Source organism: Oncorhynchus nerka, unplaced genomic scaffold (assembly GCF_034236695.1).
Source record: "Oncorhynchus nerka isolate Pitt River unplaced genomic scaffold, Oner_Uvic_2.0 unplaced_scaffold_835, whole genome shotgun sequence".
Lineage (NCBI taxonomy): Eukaryota > Metazoa > Chordata > Actinopteri > Salmoniformes > Salmonidae > Oncorhynchus > Oncorhynchus nerka.
The window spans coordinates 214,733-238,576 of NW_027040436.1; the positions used below are offsets into that span (position 1 = coordinate 214,733).

General features: G+C 43.9%; 1 protein-coding gene across 1 annotated transcript; it reads right to left on the reverse strand.

Moving 5' to 3' along the window:
- Positions 1–1,084: 1,084 nt before the first annotated feature.
- Positions 1,085–23,463, reverse strand: LOC135571038 (NADH dehydrogenase [ubiquinone] flavoprotein 2, mitochondrial-like). The gene is made up of 8 exons (XM_065016851.1): positions 23,363–23,463; positions 22,770–22,832; positions 16,018–16,080; positions 15,649–15,765; positions 12,706–12,874; positions 7,724–7,833; positions 3,454–3,530; positions 1,085–1,282 (listed from the first exon to the last, which is right to left on the reverse strand). The coding sequence occupies exons 1-8, from the start codon at positions 23,402–23,404 to the stop codon at positions 1,189–1,191; spliced, it is 735 nt and encodes a 244-aa protein (XP_064872923.1). The 5' UTR covers positions 23,405–23,463; the 3' UTR covers positions 1,085–1,188.
- Between the last annotated feature and the right edge of the window lie 381 nt (positions 23,464–23,844).

Consider the following 23,844-nt stretch of genomic DNA (forward strand, 5'->3'; position numbering starts at 1 on the left):
CTTAAAGAGGCAATGCATCGCAAATGTAGATTTTACAACGGTGTTTGTGTACGTTTCATTTTTACTTTACACTCAGTAGTTCAATTTCGCTCTCAATAAAATAAATCAAGTTGGTTGTAAATTGCTGTGTGAAATGTAGCAGCTGACAGATTGATTCTTGATCCTATTCTTTCTCGGGTTATTTTTAAAGGAGATTCACTTTTGTCAAATCTGCCTTGAATGTAATCTCGGCTGTTTCTAATGAACGGTACCTCCATTTTTAAGGTAAATACTGCTGTATGTATCCATTTATTATCAAGAGATAATTAGCAAGTCTTTAACCTCAACTGACACACAGAATCAATCCAACACCAAGAACAATTAAATTGGTATTTAATTTACATGATTATAAATGCTCCACTTTACATCCTAGTCAGAGGTCTCCCTCTCCCCATGTTATATAGATGTACGTCCTCCCTATGTAGCGCACTAGACAAGTCTCTGAGTGTCCTGGAGTGGACCGGGCCAGAGCCCGGACATGAACCCGATCGAACATCTCTGGAGAGACCTGAAAATAGTTGTGTAGCAGAGCCCTATGGGCCCTGGTCAAAAGTAGTGCACTACATCCTATGGGCCCTGGTCAAAAGTAGTGCACTACATCCTATGGGCCCTGGTCAAAAGTAGTGCACTACATCCTATGGGCCCTGGTCAAAAGTAGTGCACTACATCCTATGGGCCCTGGTCAAAAGTAGTGCACTACATCCTATGGGCCCTGGTCAAAAGTAGTGCACTACATCCTATGGGCCCTGGTCAAAAGTAGTGCACTACATCCTATGGGCCCTGGTCAAAAGTAGTGCACTACATCCTATGGGCCCTGGTCAAAAGTAGTGCACTACATCCTATGGGCCCTGGTCAAAAGTAGTGCACTACATCCTATGGGCCCTGGTCAAAAGTAGTGCACTGTATAAGGTGCTGTTCATAGATACACAGTAAGTCTATGAGGTGCTCATTTTCAACCGAGATTTAACTTTATTGCCAAAGAAAATAGCAAGGATATGTCTTCTAATGTTCTCAAATACAAATGGACACAGTCAGACACCAAAAGCACAATTAAATGGACATTTTATTTACATTATTATTATTATTAAGTTCATACACTTATGAACACCTTAGTGAAGTTATGCCTGGGCGTCCTGTTGTTCAGGTGTTTTATAAATCAGCTCTAACACCAAAACCAGGTCCAGGAGGAGGCTCAGACAGAGATGTCAGTCCACCTGCTGGCTCACAGGAGAAACGGCCGTTCCTGGAAGATAAATAACAACGAAGAATTATTACATTTAGGAAATGTCAACAAACACGTTTTTTTTCTACTTTATATTAATTTCCAGCAACGACCCCCCCCCCCCCCCCCCAAAAAAAGAAAAAAAATCAACAAATGTAAAAACAGCAGGTTTGTTTTTGTAGTTAAAATGAGGAAAATGTTAAAATAATTATACGTGCATTCAGAAAGTATTCAGATCCCTTGACTTCTTCCACATTTTGTTCAGTTACAGCCTTTTTATAAAATGGATTAAATCCTTTCCCCCCCCCTCCAATCTACACACAATACCCCATAGTGACAAAGAAAAAACTGTAGTTTTTTTTTTTTTAGAAATGTTTGCGAATATATTCAATCTATAAAAAAAAAATAGAAACATCACATTTACATAAGTAGTCAGAACCCTTTACTCGTTGAAGCACCTTTGGCAGTGATTACAGCCTCGAGTCTTCTTGGGCTACAAGCTTGGCACGCCTGTATTTGTGGAGTTTCTCCCATTCTTCTCTGCAGATCCTCTCAAGCTCTGTCAGGTTGGATGGAGAGCGTCGCTGCACGGCTATTTTCAGGTTTCTCCAGAGATGTTCGATCGGGTTCATGTCCGGGCTCTGGCTGGGCCACTCAAGGACATTCAGAAACTTGTCCCGAAAACACTCCTGCGTTATCTTGGCTGTGTCTTTAGGGTCGTTTGTCCTGTTGGAAGTTCGCCGTAGTCTGAGGTCCTGAGCGCTCTGGAGCAGGTTTTCATCAAAAGGCACATGACAGCCCGCTTGGTGTTTGCCAAAAGGCACCTAAAGGACTCAGACCAGGAGAAACAAGACTCTCTGGTCTGATGAAACCAAGATTGAACTCTTTGGCCTGAATGCCAAACGTCACATCTGGAGGAAACCTGGCACCATCCCTACGGTGAAGCATGGGTGGTGGCAGCATCATGCTGTGGGGATGTTTTTCAGCAGCAGGGACAGGATCGAGGGAAAGATGAACGGAGCAAAGTACAGAGATCCTTGCTGAAAACCTGCTCCAGAGCGCTCAGGACCTCAGGCTGGGGCTAAGATCCACCTTTCAACAGGACAGTGACCCAAAGCACACAGTCACGATAACGCAGGGGTGGCTTCGGGACAAGTCTCTGAATGTCCTTGAGTGGCCCAGCCAGAGCTGGTACTTGAACCCGATCAAACATCTCTGGAGAGACCTGAAAATAGCTCTGCAGCAACGCTCCCCATCCAACCTGACAGCATGAGAGGATCTGCAGAGAAGAATGAGAGAAACTCCCAAATACAGGTGTGCCAATCTTGTAGCATCATACCCAAGAAGATGAGGCTGTAATCGCTACCAAAGGTGCTTCAACAAAATATTGAATAAAGGGTCTGAATACTTATGTAATTGATCAGTTTTTTAAACATTTATAATAAATGTACTAACATTTTTAAAAACATGTGTTTTGCTTTGTCATTATGGGGTATTGTGTGTTGATTGGGGGGACAATTTAATACATTTTTATAATAAGACTAATGTAACAAAATGTTGGAAAAAATTCAAGGGGTCTGAATACTTTCTGAATGCACCACACACACACACACACACACACACACACACACACACACACACACACACACACACACACACACACACACACGAAACAATAGTTTACTTAGATCTCTATCAATTTCTTTGCTAGATCCAACGATCAACCGGTTGTAAAAAGCACCAGTGTGTGTCAAAACGTTAGTCTTCACAGTTCACCGATAGACAACGAGCTGTTACATTGTATGGATAGGCAAAGCACCAGTCCAGTACTATGTCCTCGACACAGTTCACTGCTGAACAACATGCTGTTATATTGTATATGAGTTAGGACCAGTCCAGTACTATGTCCTCGACACAGTTCACTGCTGAACAACATGCTGTTATATTGTATATGAGTTAGGAGCCTGTGCTTCTGCAATCATGCCACATGCCTGGATTTTTTAAACATTCATTTTTAAATATATTTTTTTAAACGTCTTCATCAAACTTCCCAAATTCTTTGTCAGATGGTCTAGCACCATCCTCAGTCAATTGCTTACGTTTTTAAAATAAAATGATAAAATCTTACTACGGCATACAATTGAGCAAAACACAGGACCGTAAATATGATATGAGGCGATAGACATTCATACCTGGGTCCAGGAGGAGGGACTTGTCCAGCTTTCAGTTCGTCAATGATCTGATCAATGTCTTTAGGACTCAGGTCCTCCTGTAAGCCAGAGGGCAGCAACACATCACAGATCCACATTCAGACAATGAAACTACCCTGATACATCAAACCAGTCTATTTACCCAGTAAAACCACCCTGACACATCAAACCAGTCTATTTACCCAGTAAAACCACCCTGATACATCAAACCAGTCTATTTACCCAGTAAAACCACCCTGATACATCAAACCAGTCTATTTACCCAGTAAAACCACCCTGATACATCAAACCAGTCTATTTACCCAGTAAAACCACCCTGATACATCAAACCAGTCTATTTACCCAGTAAAACCATCCTGACACATCAAACCAGTCTATTTACCCAGTAAAACCAGTCTATTTACCCAGTAAAACCACCCTGATACATCAAACCAGTCTATTTACCCAGTAAACCACCCTGATACATCAAACCAGTCTATTTACCCAGTAAAACCACCCTGATACATCAAACCAGTCTATTTACCCAGTAAAACCACCCTGATACATCAAACCAGTCTATTTACCCAGTAAAACCATCCTGACACATCAAACCAGTCTATTTACCCAGTAAAACCAGTCTATTTACCCAGTAAAACCACCCTGATACATCAAACCAGTCTATTTACCCAGTAAAACCACCCTGATACATCAAACCAGTCTATTTACCCAGTAAAACCATCCTGACACATCAAACCAGTCTATTTACCCAGTAAAACCAGTCTATTTACCCAGTAAAACTACCCTGCTACATCAAACCAGTCTATTTACCCAGTAAAACCACCCTGATACATCAAACCAGTCTATTTACCCAGTAAAACCACCCTGATACATCAAACCAGTCTATTTACCCAGTAAAAACCAGTCTATTTACCCAGTAAAACCACCCTGATACATCAAACCAGTCTATTTACCCAGTAAAACCATCCTGACACATCAAACCAGTCTATTTACCCAGTAAAACCACCCTGATACATCAAACCAGTCTATTTACCCAGTAAAACCACCCTGATACATCAAACCAGTATATTTACCCAGTAAAACCACCCTGATACATCAAACCAGTCTATTTACCCAGTAAAACCACCCTGATACATCAAACCAGTCTATTTACCCAGTAAAACCATCCTGACACATCAAACCAGTCTATTTACCCAGTAAAACCACCCTGATACATCAAACCAGTCTATTTACCCAGTAAAACCACCCTGATACATCAAACCAGTCTATTTACCCAGTAAAACCACCCTGATACATCAAACCAGTCTATTTACCCAGTAAAACCAGTCTATTTACCCAGTAAAACCACCCTGATACATCAAACCAGTCTATTTACCCAGTAAAACCAGTCTATTTACCCAGTAAAACCACCCTGACACATCAAACCAGTCTATTTACCCAGTAAAACCACCCTGATACATCAAACCAGTCTATTTACCCAGTAAAACCACCCTGATACATCAAACCAGTCTATTTACCCAGTAAAACCACCCTGATACATCAAACCAGTCTATTTACCCAGTAAAACCACCCTGATACATCAAACCAGTCTATTTACCCAGTAAAACCATCCTGACACATCAAACCAGTCTATTTACCCAGTAAAACCAGCCTGATACATCAAACCAGTCTATTTACCCAGTAAAACCAGTCTATTTACCCAGTAAAACCACCCTGATACATCAAACCAGTCTATTTACCCAGTAAAACTACCCTGCTACATCAAACCAGTCTATTTACCCAGTAAAACCACCCGGATACATCAAACCAGTCTATTTACCCAGTAAAACCATCCTGACACATCAAACCAGTCTATTTACCCAGTAAAACCACCCTGATACATCAAACCAGTCTATTTACCCAGTAAAACCACCCTGATACATCAAACCAGTCTATTTACCCAGTAAAACCAGTCTATTTACCCAGTAAAACCACCCTGATACATCAAACCAGTCTATTTACCCAGTAAAACCACCCTGATACATCAAACCAGTCTATTTACCCAGTAAAACCACCCTGATACATCAAACCAGTCTATTTACCCAGTAAAACCACCCTGACACATCAAACCAGTCTATTTACCCAGTAAAACCACCCTGACACATCAAACCAGTCTATTTACCCAGTAAAACCACCCTGATACATCAAACCAGTCTATTTACCCAGTAAAACTATTGACATCGTAAAACCAGTCTAGTTACCCAGTAAAACTACCCTGACACATAAAACCAGTCTATTTACCCAGTAAAACCACCCTGATACATCAAACCAGTCTAGTTACCCAGTAAAACTACCCTGACACATAAAACCAGTTCGATAACCTAAATGAGTGAAATTTGTATTGCTATATTTATTCAATTACAAAAAAACAATCAGTTCTGCTTAATTCAGCACGAGGGTTGTGGTTTACAGAGAGCCTTAGTGGTTTTCCAACTAACAGACGGTACTAATGGAGAACTAGAGACCAACTAACAGACGGTACTAATGGAGAACTAGAGACCAACTAACAGACGGTACTAATGGAGAACTAGAGACCAACTAACAGAGCGGTACTAATGGAGAACTAGAGACCAACTAACAGACGGTACTAATGGAGAACTAGAGACCAACTAACAGACGGTACTAATGGAGAACTAGAGACCAACTAACAGACGGTACTAATGGAGAACTAGAGACCAACTAACAGACGGTACTAATGGAGAACTAGAGACCAACTAACAGACGGTACTAATGGAGAACTAGAGACCAACTAACAGACGGTACTAATGGAGAACTAGAGACCAACTAACAGACGGTACTAATGGAGAACTAGAGACCAACTAACAGACGGTACTAATGGAGAACTAGAGACCAACTAACAGACGGTACTAATGGAGAACTAGAGACCAACTAACAGACGGTACTAATGGAGAACTAGAGAACAACTAACAGACGGTACTAATGGAGAACTAGAGACCAACTAACAGACGGTACTAATGGAGAACTAGAGACCAACTAACAGAGGGTACTAATGGAGAACTAGAGACCAACTAACAGACGGTACTAATGGAGAACTAGAGACCAACTAACAGAGGGTACTAATGGAGAACTAGAGACCAACTAACAGACGGTACTAATGGAGAACTAGAGACCAACTAACAGACGGTACTAATGGAGAACTAGAGACCAACTAACAGACGGTACTAATGGAGAACTAGAGACCAACTAACAGACGGTACTAACGGAGAACTAGAGACCAACTAACAGACGGTACTAACGGAGAACTAGAGACCAACTAACAGAGGGTACTAACGGAGAACTAGAGACCAACTAACAGACGGTACTAATGGAGAACTAGAGACCAACTAACAGACGGTACTAATGGAGAACTAGAGAAGAGACCAACTAACAGAGGGTACTAATGGAGAACTAGAGACCAACTAACAGACGGTACTAATGGAGAACTAGAGACCAACTAACAGACGGTACTAATGGAGAACTAGAGAAGAGACCAACTAACAGACGGTACTAATGGAGAACTAGAGAAGAGACCAACTAACAGACGGTACTAATGGAGAACTAGAGAAGAGACCAACTAACAGACGGTACTAATGGAGAACTAGAGACCAACTAACAGACGGTACTAATGGAGAACTAGAGACCAACTAACAGACGGTACTAATGGAGAACTAGAGACCAACTAACAGACGGTACTAATGGAGAACTAGAGACCAACTAACAGACGGTACTAATGGAGAACTAGAGACCAACTAACAGACGGTACTAATGGAGAACTAGAGACCAACTAACAGACGGTACTAATGGAGAACTAGAGACCAACTAACAGACGGTACTAATGGAGAACTAGAGAAGAGACCAACTACTCTAATATTTTTGCAGGTATCATCATGAGAATATCTCAGTATTATCTCAGTGCTAGTCCGCTGTACCTGCACCAGTGTTTTTCCTTCACAACTTGTTCTCCATATTTTTTTTAAAAATCGGGAGCCTGTTTGTTTTCAGTACTTTTATTTCAATGACTGATCAAAACTTGTTTACTCATTCATGACTCTTGTTCCTCTGCAGCAGACATATGGTAAGCAATATTGTTTGGAACATCGAATCACAATAAATGTTTTTTTTATTTTTAAATCACAGTATTGAATCGCAATACATATTGTATCGGCACATAAGTATGGTGAGGTTCCCTGGCCATTCCCAGATCCAGTATACTCACGTAGTAGTTGTCGTTGATCTGGACCATGGGAGCGTTAACACAGGCACCAAGACACTCCACCTCTATGAGAGAGAACATCTTGTCTGACGTCATCCCTCCTACCTTGATGCCTGAGAGAGGAGGAGGAGGAGGAGGAAGATGTTTCGGCTTATAAGACTGATCTGATGGAAGGATTGGTGAACGGATCCCAGATCAGTTTGTGCTTTTGTCAACGACATTGCCATTGTCAAGCCAAACATGTTCTGCATGACAATTGGATAAAGAGTTGGAAAGAGAGTAGAAACCGACTGGAACCCAGCATCTTGACACTGCAAAAGAAACTACTTAATATTCACAAAAAAAATATACAGGTATAGGTTTAGCTATCATCGTTAAGTAGGAGTGAAAAATAATTTTAATTGATTCTTAGTTCTCCTAGATCTCTGAAGCTAGCTTAATGCTCGACTCTAAACAATCCATTACTGTTGTGTACACTAGGGTTGGGCGATATTACAATCGCATCATCTATCTACGACGATTGACAGCCATCGTCGATTGGTAACGAAATCGTAATGTGACAGATGATGGTTGACCCTATTTGAACTGGACTGGTGTAGAGCAGTGAAGAACAGTCTCACAGCACACAGCTATAGACTATAGCCTACACCCATTCTTCATTATCTTATTTCGGACACACTAATTACACTATATATACAAAAGTATGTGGATACCCCTTCAAATGAGTGGATTCTGCTATTTCAGCCTCACCCGTTGCCGACAGGTGTATACAAATCGAGCACACAGCCATGCAATCTCCATAGACAAACATTGACAGTAGAATGGTCCTTACTGAAGAACTCGGTGACTTTCAACGTGGCACCGTCATAGGATGCCACCTTTCCAACAAGTCAGTTTGTCAAATTTCTGCCCTGCTATAACTGTATGGGCTGTTATTGTGAAGTGCAAACGTTGAGAAGCAACAACAGCTCAGTCAGGAAGAGGTAGACCCCACAAACTCACAGAACGGGACCGTCAAGTGTTGAAGCGCATAAAATCCGTCTGTCCCGGTTGCAACACTCACTACCGAGTTCCAAACTGCCTCTGGAAGCAACGTCAGCACAAGAACTGTTCGTCGGGAGCTTCATGAAATGGGTTTCCATGGCAGAGCAGCCGCACACAAGCCTAAGATCACCATGCGTAATGCCAAGCGTTGGCTGGGTGGGTAAATCTTGCCGCCATTGGATTCTGGAGCAGTGGAAACACGTTCTCTGGGTGATGAATCACGCTTCACCATCTGGCAGTCCGACGGACGAATCTGGGTTTTGACGGATGCCAGGAGAACGCTACCTGCCCAAATGCATAGTTCCAACTGTAAAGTTGGTGGAGGAGGAATAATGGTCTGGGGCTGTTTTCATGGTTCAGGCCTCTTAGTTCCAGTGAAGGGAAATCATAACACTACAGTGAAATCCTAGAACTTCTACAGCATGGGAAACAATGATAATGCCCCGTGCACAAAGCGAGGTCCATAGATGATTCTGTGAACTTCTAACACAGAGCCCTGACCTCAACAAACACCTTTGCGATGAATTAGAACGACAACTGTGAGCCAGGCCTAATCGCCCAACATCAGTACCCGAGCCTCACCAATGCTCTTCTGGCTGAATGGAAGCAAGTCCCCACAGCAATGTTCCAACATCTAGTGGAAAACTTCCCAGAAGAGTGGAGGCTGTTATAGCAGCAATGTTTCAATATCTAGTGGAAAACCTTCCCAGAAGAGTGGAGGCTGTTATAGCAGCAATGTTCCAACATCTAGTGAAAAGCCTTCCCAGAAGAGTGGAGGCTGTTAATAGCAGCAATGTTCCTACATCTAGTGGAAAGCCTTCCCAGAAGAGGAGGTTGTTATAGCAGCAATGTTCCAACATCTAGTGGAAAGCCTTCCCAGAAGAGTGGAGGCTGTTATAGCAGCAGCAATGTTCCAACATCTAGTGGAAAGCCTTCCCAGAAGAGTGGAGGCTGTTATAGCAGCACAAACCAACATCTAGTGGAAAGCCTTCCCAGAAGAATGGAGGCTGTTCTAGCAGCAATGTTCCAACATCTAGTGGAAAGCCTTTACAGAAGAGTGGAGAGGTTGTTATAGCAGCAATGTTCGAACATCTAGTGGAAAGCCTTCCTAGAAGAGTGGAGGCTGTTGCAGCAGCAATGTTCCAACATCTAGTGGAAAGCCTTCCAGAAGAGTATAGAGCTGCTATAGTAGCAAAAAATGGGAGACCAACTCCATATTAATACCTTGAATTTTGGAATCGAGAGTCCACATACTTTGGTCATGTAGTGATCTTGTGTCTACTAGCAGTTAAAACAACATATCCTATATTCCCTTCTCGCTCTCTATTCTATGAATAGGACTTTGGTCACATGCATGGATTTATCCTAATCAAACAATGAATGTAACGGACTTGCATCTGAAAGTTGTTTTGGATAGCTTATAAATGTACGGTAGCGAGGTGACTGACCATGTCAATAGCCCATAGAAAAATCTAAATGACAAGTTTTCATCAAGTTCAAGCTTATTAAGAAAGAAATTATCCATTCGGCCAGATAACCCCTCCATGTGAGGTCAGGGAGCAAACCAAATGGCCAATAACCCGCCCTCCTACTGGCCTATCACAAACCAAATGGCCAATAACCCATCCTCCTACTGGCCTATCACAAAACCAAAATGGCCAATAACTCATCCCTCCTACTGGCCTATCACAAACCAACGAACCCGTCCTCCTAATCACAAACCAAATGCCTCCTACATCCTACTGGCCTATCACAAAACCAAATGGCCATAACCCATCCTCCTACTGGCCTATCACAAAACCAAATGGCCAATAACCCATCCTCCTACTGGCCTATCACAAACCAAATGGCCAATAACCCCATCCTCCTACTGGCCTATCACAAACCAAATGGCCAATAACCCATCCTCCTACTGGCCTATCACAAACCAAATGGCCAATAACCCATCCTCCTACTGGCCTATCACAAAACCAAATGGCCAATAACCCATCCTCCTACTGGCCTATCACAAACCAAATGGCCAATAACCCATCCTCCTACTGGCCTATCACAAACCAAATGGCCAATAACCCATCCTCCTACTGGCCTATCACAAACCAAATGGCCAATAACCCATCCTCCTACTGGCCTATCACAAACCAAATGGCCAATAACCCATCCTCCTACTGGCCTATCACAAACCAAATGGCCAATAACCCATCCTCCTACTGGCCTATCACAAACCAAATGGCCAATAACCCATCCTCCTACTGGCCTATCACAAAACCAAATGGCCAATAACCCATCCTCCTACTGGCCTATCACAAACCAAATGGCCAATAACCCATCCTCCTACTGGCCTATCACAAACCAAATGGCCAATAACCCATCCTCCTACTGGCCTATCACAAACCAAATGGCCAATAACCCATCCTCCTACTGGCCTATCACAAACCAAATGGCCAATAACCCATCCTCCTACTGGCCTATCACAAAACCAAATGGCCAATAACCCATCCTCCTACTGGCCTATCACAAACCAAATGGCCAATAACCCATCCTCCTACTGGCCTATCACAAACCAAATGGCCAATAACCCATCCTCCTACTGGCCTATCACAAACCAAATGGCCAATAACCCATCCTCCTACTGGCCTATCACAAACCAAATGGCCAATAACCCATCCTCCTACTGGCCTATCACAAAACCAAATGGCCAATAACCCATCCTCCTACTGGCCTATCACAAAACCCCTCCTCCATGTGAGGTAAAAAATAAAATAAAAATGTAAATGGCCACACAGACACATGTTTTGGCTCTGTCATAACCTCACATGGTCTCTCCTATCATTGCTATGCAGACGACACACAATTAATCTTCTCCTTTCCCCCTTCTGATGACCAGGTGGCGAATCGCATCTCTGCATGTCTGGCAGACATATCAGTGTGGATGACGGATCACCACCTCAAGCTGAACCTCGGCAAGACGGAGCTGCTCTTCCTCCCGGGGAAGGACTGCCCATTCCATGATCTCGCCATCACGGTTGACAACTCCATTGTGTCCTCCTCCCAGAGCGCTAAGAACCTTGGCGTGATCCTGGACAACACCCTGTCGTTCTCAACTAACATCAAGGCGGTGGCCCGTTCTTGTAGGTTCATGCTCTACAACATCCGCAGAGTACGACCCTGTCTCACACAGGAAGCAGCGCAGGTCCTAATCCAGGCACTTGTCATCTCCCGTCTGGATTACTGCAACTCGCTGTTGGCTGGGCTCCCTGCCTGTGCCATTAAACCCCTACAACTCATCCAGAACGCCGCAGCCCGTCTGGTGTTCAACCTTCCCAAGTTCTCTCACGTCACCCCGCTCCTCCGCTCTCTCCACTGGCTTCCAGTTGAAGCTCGCATCCGCTACAAGACCATGGTGCTTGCCTACGGAGCTGTGAGGGGAACGGCACCTCAGTACCTCCAGGCTCTGATCAGGCCCTACACCCAAACAAGGGCACTGCGTTCATCCACCTCTGGCCTGCTCGCCTCCCTACCACTGAGGACGTACAGTTCCCGCTCAGCCCAGTCAAAACTGTTCGCTGCTCTGGCCCCTCAATGGTGGAACAAACTCCCTCACGACGCCAGGACAGCGGAGTCAATCACCACCTTCCGGAGACACCTGAAACCCCACCTCTTTCAGGAATACCTAGGATAGGATAAAGTAATCCTTCTCACCCCCCTTAAAAGATTTAGATGCACTATTGTAAAGTGGCTGTTCCACTGGATGTCTTAAGGTGAACGCACCAATTTGTAAGTCGCTCTGGATAAGAGCGTCTGCTAAATGACTTAAATGTAAAATGTAAATGTAATGTTCATCTGTCATATAGACAATAATAAAAATAACAAAATCAACATTTGTTTATCCCATCTTCACTTTGATCTCCTTTCATGTCTGGGTCCGCCTGTCGATCTCTTACCCAGTTTGTTCTGGAGGGCCTCCAGGATGCTGTCGGAGTCGCAAAGCATGCAGGGAGTTGTAGTGCAGATCTGGATGTGGTACTTGCCCACCGGCTGCCTCAGGAACATGGTGTAGAACGTCGCTACCTCATAGATCCTCATCGGAGGGACCTCAAGCACCTCGGCCACCTGGGAGAAGAGAGGAAAATGTATGTTTTAAAAATAAAAATAAAAAAAATAAAATGGAGGCTCATTAACAAAAAAAGGTGTAGCATTGACTTAAGTATAATCAGTCCAGTAATGGATGCTGGAGTCGGTTTCTAAATGGCTCGTCCTTACTGATCCCGCCCCTGGTCTGGTTTCTAAATGGCTCGTCCCTACTGATCCCGCCCCTGGTCTGGTTTCTAAATGGCTCGTCCTTACTGATCCCGCCCCTGGTCTGGTTTCTAAATGGCTCGTCCCTACTGATCCCGCCCCTGGTCTGGTTTCTAAATGGCTCGTCCCTACTGATCAAGCCCCTGGTCTGGTTTCTAAATGGCTCGTCCCTACTGATCCAGCCCCTGGTCTGGTTTCTAAATGGCTCGTCCCTACTGATCAAGCCCCTGGTCTGGTTTCTAAATGGCTCGTCCCTACTGATCAAGCCCCTGGTCTGGTTTCTAAATGGCTCGTCCCTACTGATCAAGCCCCTGGTCTGGTTTCTAAATGGCTCGTCCCTACTGATCCCGCCCCTGGTCTGGTTTCTAAATGGCTCGTCCCTACTGATCCCGCCCCTGGTCTGGTTTCTAAATGGCTCGTCCTTACTGATCACGCCCCTGGTCTGGTTTCTAAATGGCTCGTCCTTACTGATCACGCCCCTGGTCTGGTTTCTAAATGGCTCGTCCTTACTGATCCCGCCCCTGGTCTGGTTTCTAAATGGCTCGTCCTTACTGATCCCGCCCCTGGTCTGGTTTCTAAATGGCTCGTCCTTACTGATCCCGCCCCTGGTCTGGTTTCTAAATGGCTCGTCCTTACTGATCCCGCCCCTGGTCTGGTTTCTAAATGGCTCGTCCTTACTGATCACGCCCCTGGTCTGGTTTCTAAATGGCTCGTCCTTACTGAACACGCCCCTGGTCTGGTTTCTAAATGGCTCGTCCTTACTGAACACGCCCCTGGTCTGGTTTCTAAATGGCTCGTCCTTACTGATCCCGCCCCTGGTCTGGTTTCTAAATGGCTCGTCCTTACTGATCCCGCCCCTGGTCTGGTTTCTAAATGGCTCGTCCTTACTGATCCCGCCCCTGGTCTGGTTTCTAAATGGCTCGTCCTTACTGATCACGCCCTGGTCTGGTTTCTAAATGGCTCGTCCTTACTGATCACGCCCCTGGTCTGGTTTCTAAATGGCTCGTCCTTACTGAACACGCCCCTGGTCTGGTTTCTAAATGGCTCGTCCTTACTGAACACGCCCCTGGTCTGGTTTCTAAATGGCTCGTCCTTACTGATCAAGCCCCTGGTCTGGTTTCTAAATGGCTCGTCCCTACTGATCCCGCCCCTGGTCTGGTTTCTAAATGGCTCGTCCCTACTGATCCCGCCCCTGGTCTGGTTTCTAAATGGCTCGTCCCTACTGATCCCGCCCCTGGTCTGGTTTCTAAATGGCTCGTCCCTACTGATCAAGCCCCTGGTCTGGTTTCTAAATGGCTCGTCCCTACTGATCCCGCCCCTGGTCTGGTTTCTAAATGGCTCGTCCTTACTGATCCCGCCCCTGGTCTGGTTTCTAAATGGCTCGTCCTTACTGATCCCGCCCCTGGTCTGGTTTCTAAATGGCTCGTCCTTACTGATCACGCCCTGGTCTGGTTTCTAAATGGCTCGTCCTTACTGAACACGCCCCTGGTCTGGTTTCTAAATGGCTCGTCCTTACTGAACACGCCCCTGGTCTGGTTTCTAAATGGCTCGTCCTTACTGATCCCGCCCCTGGTCTGGTTTCTAAATGGCTCGTCCTTACTGATCCCGCCCCTGGTCTGGTTTCTAAATGGCTCGTCCTTACTGATCACGCCCCTGGTCTGGTTTCTAAATGGCTCGTCCTTACTGATCACGCCCCTGGTCTGGTTTCTAAATGGCTCGTCCTTACTGAACACGCCCTGGTCTGGTTTCTAAATGGCTCGTCCTTACTGATCAAGCCCCTGGTCTGGTTTCTAAATGGCTCGTCCCTACTGATCCCGCCCCTGGTCTGGTTTCTAAATGGCTCGTCCCTACTGATCCCGCCCCTGGTCTGGTTTCTAAATGGCTCGTCCCTACTGATCCCGCCCCTGGTCTGGTTTCTAAATGGCTCGTCCCTACTGATCCCGCCCCTGGTCTGGTTTCTAAATGGCTCGTCCCTACTGATCCCGCCCCTGGTCTGGTTTCTAAATGGCTCGTCCTTACTGATCCCGCCCCTGGTCTGGTTTCTAAATGGCTCGTCCCTACTGATCCCGCCCCTGGTCTGGTTTCTAAATGGCTCGTCCTTACTGATCCCGCCCCTGGTCTGGTTTCTAAATGGCTCGTCCTTACTGATCCCGCCCCTGGTCTGGTTTCTAAATGGCTCGTCCCTACTGATCCCGCCCCTGGTCTGGTTTCTAAATGGCTCGTCCCTACTGATCCCGCCCCTGGTCTGGTTTCTAAATGGCTCGTCCTTACTGATCCCGCCCCTGGTCTGGTTTCTAAATGGCTCGTCCCTACTGATCCCGCCCCTGGTCTGGTTTCTAAATGGCTCGTCCTTACTGATCCCGCCCCTGGTCTGGTTTCTAAATGGCTCGTCCTTACTGATCCCGCCCCCTCTGTGGTTGAACAAATCTACATCAGCACACCACTCATTCATTCTGATTATGCCTATTTAAAAAAATCTGTTGCCACAAAAGCAAACCAGATTAACATACTCTATTCTGAAGCAAACAGATGACCTCAGTCGGCATATTGTTCATGGCTGAGATGGGGATATTGATTGATTGATTTACCTTGTTCATGGCTGAGATGGGGAGCCATCCATGCTGTCTCTGAGCCAGGTCCAACACGGGGATGGTGGCGGCCTGCTTGTGGCCCTCTGGGTACATACTAATGATAGCATCAATCCTCTTAAAACAACAAACGGCTTTCATTAGTGACGCTTATATGATGTGGTTTGTTGATAAGAACAGAACATGTGATTGTTTTATGAAAGCTTCCTTTCATAAAAAAAAAAAAACATTTTTTTTTTTTTTAAAGTTAAAAGTTGTGAAATTGATGCGATTTACATTGTAATAAACCGGTGTTTTAATAGTTGTTGTTTTAGTCTTGATTTGCAGTCATTTCTTTAAATAATAATGTTCTTGACATCGTCCACTCACCTTCAGGTTGTCCACAGTGAACTCAAATGGAGTATCTGGGTTGTTGTCAGGTGTGTCTCTGTGCTGCAGTGGAAAGAAAACAAGCAGATTAAATCATTAATTCATTATTAATCATTATATTGAAGTCAGTTTTACAGAAATCCTACCAGTACCTGCAAAACTAAAAACAATGTTGTATTAGTTCCAAAATGTTAAATTAGTAAAGCTACCAACTCGTCAGGAAAAGGACCATCTTCCCCCATAGATCACTATGGGGAGAGGAAAAGCCCCAATTGGTTGAGATAAAGCCTTTTTATCTACACCAATATGAGTGCTGTATCCAACAACATAGCCGAGTTCCTGAGCAGACCAATTCTGATATGTTTTTCTCTCACTAATTGTTTTTGACCAATTAGATCAGCTCCGAAAACAATTTTTGTACAAAATACTGATGTGATTGGTCAAAACACCCAATTAGTGAGGGGAGGGCTCTCTGAATTACCTTGTGTAAACGCAGCCATATTGGCACTGGAAATGTACCACTGCCCCTTGTGAACAGTCCTATCACACAATTGTTATCTCTGGTTAAAATGGTCATCGTAAACATGCACAAGCTATGGTTGCTATGCCAAAGGGACTGTTACCATGTCAACATGTCTCTATGCCCAAAGGGACTGTTACCATGTCTTGTCTCTATGCCAAGGGACTGTTACCATGTCTCTATGCCAAGGGACTGTTACCCATGTCTCTATGCCAAGGGACTGTTACCATGTCCAACATGTCTCTATGCCAAGGACTGTTACCATGCCATATTTCCATCACCTGAGTAGAAGCAACAACCATGTGCTGTTGTTTCAACAGTAACCACTAACACATGACATCTAGTGACAGGGAGTTTTTTTGTATATACAGTAGAGTATTGCAATATATATTTGTATATATACAGTGGAGTATCGCTATATATATTTGTGTATATACAGTAGAGTATTGCAATATATATTTGTGTATATACAGTAGGTATTGCAATATATATATTGTATATACAGTAGATTATTACCAATATATATATTTGTATATACAGTGAGTATTGCAATATATATTCAGATATATATTTTATTTTATAACATCTTACAGTAGTTTGCATGATATGAAGGCTGGTTCATATAGTTGGTAGGGCCAGACCTAGTTTGCATGATACAATGCGTATGAAAGGCTGGTTCATATAGTTGAGTAGGGCCAGACCTTAACAACAGTGAACATGTACAAAACAAGCCATGGCCTTGTTGTTGGAGATATTGACTTAAGGTTCTTAGTATTAGTCACATCATAGTCTTTTTGTTAGCCAGTGGTGTAAGTACTTCGTAGTACTTTAAAGTATTTCTCACTTAAGACGTTTTTTGGGGTTATCTGTACATTACTATTTATGTTGACTACTTCTACTTCACTTCATTCCGTGAAAATAATGTACTTTTTACTCCATACATTTTCCTTGACACCAAAAGTACATTACATTTTGAATGCTTAGCAGGACAGGAAAATAGTCACATTCAGGAAAATAGTCAAAATTCACACACTTATCAGAACATCCCTGGTCATCCCTACTGCCTCTGATCTGGAGGACTCATTAAACAGAGAACATCCTGGTCATACCTACTGCCTCTGATCTGGAGGACTCACTAAACAGAGAACATCCCTGATCTGTCCCTACTGCCTCTGATCTGGAGGACTCACTAAACAGAGAACATCCCTGGTCATCCCTACCCCTCTGATCTGGAGGACTCACTAAACAGAGAACATCCCTGGTCATCCCCTACTGCCTCTGATCTGGAGGACTCACTAAACAGAGAACATCCCTGGTCATCCCTGCCTCTGATCTGGAGGACTCACTAAACAGAGAACATCCCTGGTCATCCCTACTGCCTCTGATCTGGAGGACTCACTATCTGTTGGACTAGTTAACTGTAAGGTTGCAAGATTGAATCTACGAGCTGACAAGGTTCAAATCTATTTGTTCTGCCCTGAGCAGGGTATTTAACCCACTGTTCCTAGGCCGTCATTGAAAATAAGAATGTGTTCTTATCTGACTTACCCTAGTTAAATAAAGGTGTAAAAATTAAATAAAAAGTCGGTCAAAAATACCGATTTCCGATTGTTATGAAAACTTGAAATCGGCCCTAATTAAATCGGACCCCTACTCTGGACAGTTCTGACCTAGAATATAAGGACAACTACAAATACCTAGGTGTCTGGTTAGACTGTAAACTCTCCTTCCAGACTCATCAAACATCTCAATCCAAAATTAAATCTAGAATTGGCTTCCTGTTCACAACAATGTCTCCCTTCACTCATGCTGCCAAACATGCCCTGCGTAAAACAGGCTATCCACGTCCATGACCGGCGATGTCATTTACAAAATAGCCTCAACACTCTACTCAGAAAACTGGATGTAGTCTATCACAGTGCCATCCGTTTGTCACCAAAGCCCATATACCACCCACCACACAGCCTGTATGCTCTCGTTGGTTGGCCCTGACTACATATTCGTTGCCAAACCCCACCAAAGCTCTAGGTCATCTGAGAAAGTCTTTGCTAGGTAAGCCCGCCTTATCTCAGCTCACTGATCACTATAGCAACACCCACCAGTAGCACATGCAGGTATATTTCACGGGTCATCCCCAAAGCCAACACTTCTGGGTTGGCGCCCCCTAGGTTGTGCGTGGGGAGATCTTTGTGGGCTATACTCGGCCTTGTCTCAGGATGGTAAGTTGGTGGTTGAAGATATCCCTCTAGTGGTGTGGGGGCTGTGCTTTGGCAAAGTGGGTGGGGTTATATCCTTCCTGTTTGGCCTGTCAGGTGTCCTCGGATGGGGCCACAGTGTCTCCTGACCCCTCCTGTCTCAGCCTCCAGTATTTATGCTACAGTAGTTTGTGTCGGGGCTAGGGTCAGTTTGTTATATCTGGAGTACTTCTCCTGTCCTATTCGGTGTCCTGTGAATCTAAGTGTCGTTCTTTAATTCTCTCCTTCTCTCTCTCGGAGGACCTGAGCCCTAGGATGTGCCCCAGGACTACCTGACATGATGACTCCTTGCTGTCCCCAGTCACCTGGCCATGCTGCTGCTCCAGTTTCATGGCCTGGGCCCTAGGACCATGTCCCAGGACTACCTGACATGATGACTCCTTGCTGTCCCCAGTCCACCTGGCCATGCTGCTGCTCCAGTTTCCAACTGTTCTGCCTTACTATTATTCGACCATGCTGGTCATTTATGAACACATTTGAACATCTTGGCCACGCTCTGTTATAATCTCCACTCCGCACAGCCAGAAGAGGACTGGCCACCTCTAACATATGCTCTCTAATTCTCTTTCTTTCTCTCTCGAGGACCTGAGTTCTAGGACCGTGCCCCAGGACTACCTGACATGATGACTCCTTGCTGTCCCCAGTCCACCTGACTGTGCTGCTCCAGTTTCAACTGTTCTGCCTTATTATTCGACCATGCTGGTCATTTATGAACATTTGAACATCTTGGCCATGTTCTGTTATAATCTCTACCCGGCACAGCCAGAAGAGGACTGGCCACCCCACATAGCCTGGTTCCTCTCTAGGTTTCTTCCTAGGTTTTGGCCTTTCTAGGGGAGTTTTTCCTAGCCACCGTGCTTTTACACCTGCATTGCTTGCTGTTTGGGGTTTTAGGCTGGGTTTCTGTACAGCACTTTGAGATATCAGCTGATGTACGAAGGGCTTTATAAATAAATTTGATTTGATTTGATTCCTTTGGCCGCCTTTCCTTCTAGTTCTCTGCTGCCAATGACTGGAACTAATTGCAAAAAATCACTGAAGCTGGAGACTTATATCTCCCTCTCTAACTTTAAGCATCAGCTGTCAGAGCAGCTTACCGATCACTGTACCTGTAAACAGCCAATCTGTAAATAGCACACCCAACTACCTCATCCCCATATTATTACTTACCCTCTTGCTCCTTTGTGTCTCTACTTGCGCATTCATCTTCTTCACATCTATCACTCCAGTGTTAATCTGCTAAATTGTAATTACTTTGCTACTATTTATTGCCTTACCTCCTTACTTCACACTGTACGTTGATTTTTATATTGTGTAACTCTGTTGTTGTTTTTGTCGCACTGCTTTGCTTTATCTTGGCCAGGTCGCAGTTCTCAACTGGCCTACCTGGTTAAATAAAAGTGAAATAAAATCAACACAATCCGAGGTCCTCCCGGGTGGCGCAGTGGTCAGGGCGCTGCATCGCAGTGCTAGCTGTGCAACCAGAGACTCTGGTTTCGCGCCCAGGCTCTGTCGCAGGCGCGCGACGCACAATTGGCTTTAGCGTCATCCGGGTTAGGGAGGGTTTGGCCGGTAGGGATATCTTTGTCTAATCGCGCACCAGCGACTCCTGGCGGGCCGGGCGCAGTGCACGCTAACCAAGCACGGTGTTTCCTCGACACATTGGTGCGGCTGGCTTGGATGCGCTGTGAAGCAGTGCGGTTTTTGGTTGAGACGAAGGCTTTCGACCTTCTCGTCTCCCGAGCCCGTATGGGAGTTGTAGCGATGGATACCACAGAAAAAAATATATTATTAAAAATATATATATAAAAATTTTTTTGGGACAACCCTGTCTCTGAGCTCTTTTATGGCTTTGTTTCTGCTTCTACACTGTGCCTTTCCAAATCATGTCCAATCAATTGAATTGATGGTGGAATCCAGTCCAGTTGTAGAAAACATATCAAGGATGATCAATGGAAACACGATGCACCTGAGCTCAATTTCAAGTAAAGGGTCTTTTCTGTTTTTATACATTTGTAAAAATGTCTGTTTTTGCTTTGTCATTATGTGGGTATTGTGTGAGGGGGAAAGTATTTAATCCATTTTAGAATAAGGCTGTAATGTAACAAAATGTGGATAAAGTGAAGGGATCTGATACTTCACGAATGCACTCCTCATATTTACACAAGTACTCACACACGAGTCAATAATTATAGAAGCACCCATAGCAGCGATTACAGCTATGAGTCTTTCTGGGTAAGTCTCTAAGAGATTTCCACACCTGGATTGTACAACATTTGCCCATTTATTATTTTCAAAATTCTTCAAGCTCTGTCAAATTGGTTGGCTAAAGAACCATTTTTAGGTCTTGCCATAGATTTTGAAGCAGATTTAGGTCGAAACTGTAACTAGGCCACTCAGGAATATTCTGTGTCTTCTTTTGGTAAGCAACTGCAGTGTAGATTTGGCCTTGTGTTTTTGGTTATTGTCCTGCAGAAAGGTGAATTTATCTCCCAGTGTCTGGTGGAAAGCAGACTGAACCAGGTTTACCTCTAGGACTTTGCCTGTGCTTAGCTCCATGAAGAAAATGATCCTGAAAACCATCCCAGTCCTTACTGATTACAAGCATGCCCATAACATGATGCAGCCACCACTATGCTTGAAAATATGCAGAGTGGTACTCTAATGTGTTGTATTGATTTGACCCAAACATAACATGTATTCAGGACAAGTGGTTTCTCTTCCTCTACGGCAACTGAGTTAGGAAGACGCCTCTTATATCTTTTGTAGGGACTGGGTGTATTGATACACCATCCAAAGTGTAATGAATAACTACACCATACCCAAAGGGATATTTTATGTCCTCTTTTTTATTTTACCAATAGTTGTTGTTCTTTGTGAGGCATTGGAAAACCTCCTGGTCTTTGTGGTTGTATCTGTGTTTGAAATTCACTGCTTGACTGAGGGACCTGACAGATAATTGTGTGTGTGGGTACAGAGATGAGGTAGTCATTCAAAATCTTGTTAAACAACATTATTGCAATGCACACAGAGTGAATCCATGCAACTTATTATGTGACTTATTGCACACAGAGTGAATCCATGCAACTTAGTATGTGACTTATTGCACACAGAGTGAATCCATGCAACTTAGTATGTGACGTACTGCACACAGAGTGAATCCATGCAACTTAGTATGTGACTTATTGCACACAAACAAAAGGGTTGAATACTTATTGACTCAAGACATTTCAGTTTTTCATATAATTAATTTGTATAAAAACTATTTAAAAACTAATATCTAAAAACAATTCCACTTTGACATGTTGCGATATTGTGTGAAGTGGGCCAGTAACCAAAACAAATCTTAAATCAGTTTTAAATTCAGGCTGTAATATAACAAAATGCTGAAAAAGTCAAGGGTGTGAATACTTTCTGAAGGCCATGTATATGTGAGGAATGACGTGTGCCACTTCCTGTTTCCTGTTTCTTTTCCTTCATTTACTTTACTTCAACCGAAGTAAACGGAGCTCAATTGCATCTTGTACAGCTAATATTTTCCATATGATGATTTCTCTCTCTAGCCACATTGAACAACATGAGTATTGACACTGCCTTCACACGAACGAATTGTCGCAGCAGATCATACCATTATTGTTTGTTGTTATTCTTTAAATTAAATTCTATATTGCAACCAAATTTGCATAATGTTGTCATGGAAAATATTCATGTTGTTTCCAACTAGCAATCAACAACTGTGCCGTAAATACGTCTGCATTATTGAACGTTAAGATTGCCCAAACGCCAGTCTCTTTGGCAAATGACGGGAATGGCAAGGAGTGGAATGTTAACTAAAGAGACTGGTACCCAGACTAGCCTTGTGTGGCCATACTTCCCAATCTCGTCTTGGTAGGTAAGAAGCCTGGGCTTCTGAGGGTCACATTAAGGATAGTAGTAAGAAATCAGCGAGGTTAGAGATCCTACACAGCTGCACTCACCACAAAGATGCCCCCAGCTCCAGCTCTGGCAGCGGACTGGTGCAGACTCCTGACCTGCCTGGACTGAGAAGATGGAACATTGACAGAAAAAGAAGGATGTTAATGTGTGAATAAGGTTTGATTCTATGCAATACCAACCCAAAACGAATTTATTAAAGACTTCAATACCAACAGGACAATTTGGCAGTATGAGGCACCAGTTATAATTATGACCATTGTGATTCAAAACGATTAAGAAGTTGTAAGGTAGCCGTGAAGCAAACTAGCCAGCAAACTATGCAAGGCTCTTTACGCTAGCTAACTCAGTTAGCCAGTCAGGAAGCTTTAGCTAGCGAACTGACAAGGACAAAGATATATTTTCACAATCGTTCAATCAACATTATTGTTCATATTAATATTTGACTAAATCATGACTCTAAATGAAAGTGTAACATTGGCTGGTGTAACTAGCAACCAGTTAGCTAGCCATTCCGCTAGCTAGCCGCTTGCCCTTGTCAAGTGTCATGCAACATATTTCATTCAATTCTCATAAAACGTAATGATCATAAGACTGATAATGTTAGTATAACCCGAGTACATTGTTATAACCATACCGTTTGCGATACAACAGATCGAATTGCAGAAGTTAAAAACATCTTGACAGCGTAGTTTTGTCCCGTTGATACAACACTTATTGACGACAGCAAAAAGGCTGACATCGATTTACGGTCGTCTCGATTGAGAGGGGTCTGGCTTTACGCAACGTGTTTACTTCTGAAGTGAAACTAATCGACCACAGATCAAACATGATCAGAAATTATTACAACTTTGTTTTTCTCTGTCCAAATGTATCTCCATTTATGTGAACGATCACATACGATTATTAGGCTGATTTAACGGTCAGTATTTGCATGGACGTGTGTATCTTTCTGTACTACTCCATTGTTCAGCAATATGAGCGTCTTTTTTTTTTCTTTTTTTTTATGGTGACATTGACAGTGGTGGAACGTTAAAACAAGAGTTTCTATTGGACAAATGAAGTTAGGCCCCTCCCCGTTTCGCTCCGTGTATTTTCATTCTGACCCGAAGTCGCCCT